This window comes from Colobus angolensis, unplaced genomic scaffold, assembly GCF_000951035.1.
Source record: "Colobus angolensis palliatus isolate OR3802 unplaced genomic scaffold, Cang.pa_1.0 Scaffold41, whole genome shotgun sequence".
Taxonomy (NCBI): domain Eukaryota; kingdom Metazoa; phylum Chordata; class Mammalia; order Primates; family Cercopithecidae; genus Colobus; species Colobus angolensis.
The window spans coordinates 14,044,036-14,044,368 of record NW_012117488.1 but is presented as its reverse complement, the minus strand read 5'-3'; the positions used below and the strand labels follow the sequence as shown (position 1 = coordinate 14,044,368).

The 333-nt window shown below is 65.5% G+C and overlaps 1 protein-coding gene across 1 annotated transcript in view; it reads right to left on the bottom strand.

The window, feature by feature from the left end:
• Positions 1-333, bottom strand: part of FZD8 (frizzled class receptor 8) — a 3,822-nt gene that overhangs the window by 2,813 nt on the left and 676 nt on the right. Inside the window, exon 2 of the mRNA XM_011956198.1 lies at positions 1-330. Within this exon, the coding sequence (XP_011811588.1) occupies positions 1-330 (330 nt within the window). The remainder of the gene's footprint in view (positions 331-333) is intronic.

The window sequence follows — 333 nt, the reverse complement described above, 5'->3', positions numbered from 1 at the left end:
GCTGCACGCCACCTTCTCGTGGCCCGCCACCAGGCGCACCAGGTAGCCCACTGACACGAAGAGGTAGCAGGCCGAGAGAAAGATGATGGGCCGCTCCGGGTACTTGAAGCGCTCCATGTCGATGAGGAAGGTGGAGACGGTGGCGAAGGTGGACACGAAGCAGAGCACCGACCACAGGCCGATCCAGAAGACGGTGAAGGCGCGCTCGTCCTGGCTGAAGAAGGGGTTGTGGCAGGGCAGCGCGCAGTTGGCGATCTGGCCTGTCTTGACGCGGTTGTAGAGCGGGTGGCGCTCGCTGGACACGCTCACCATGGGCGCGCGGCACTGGCACCC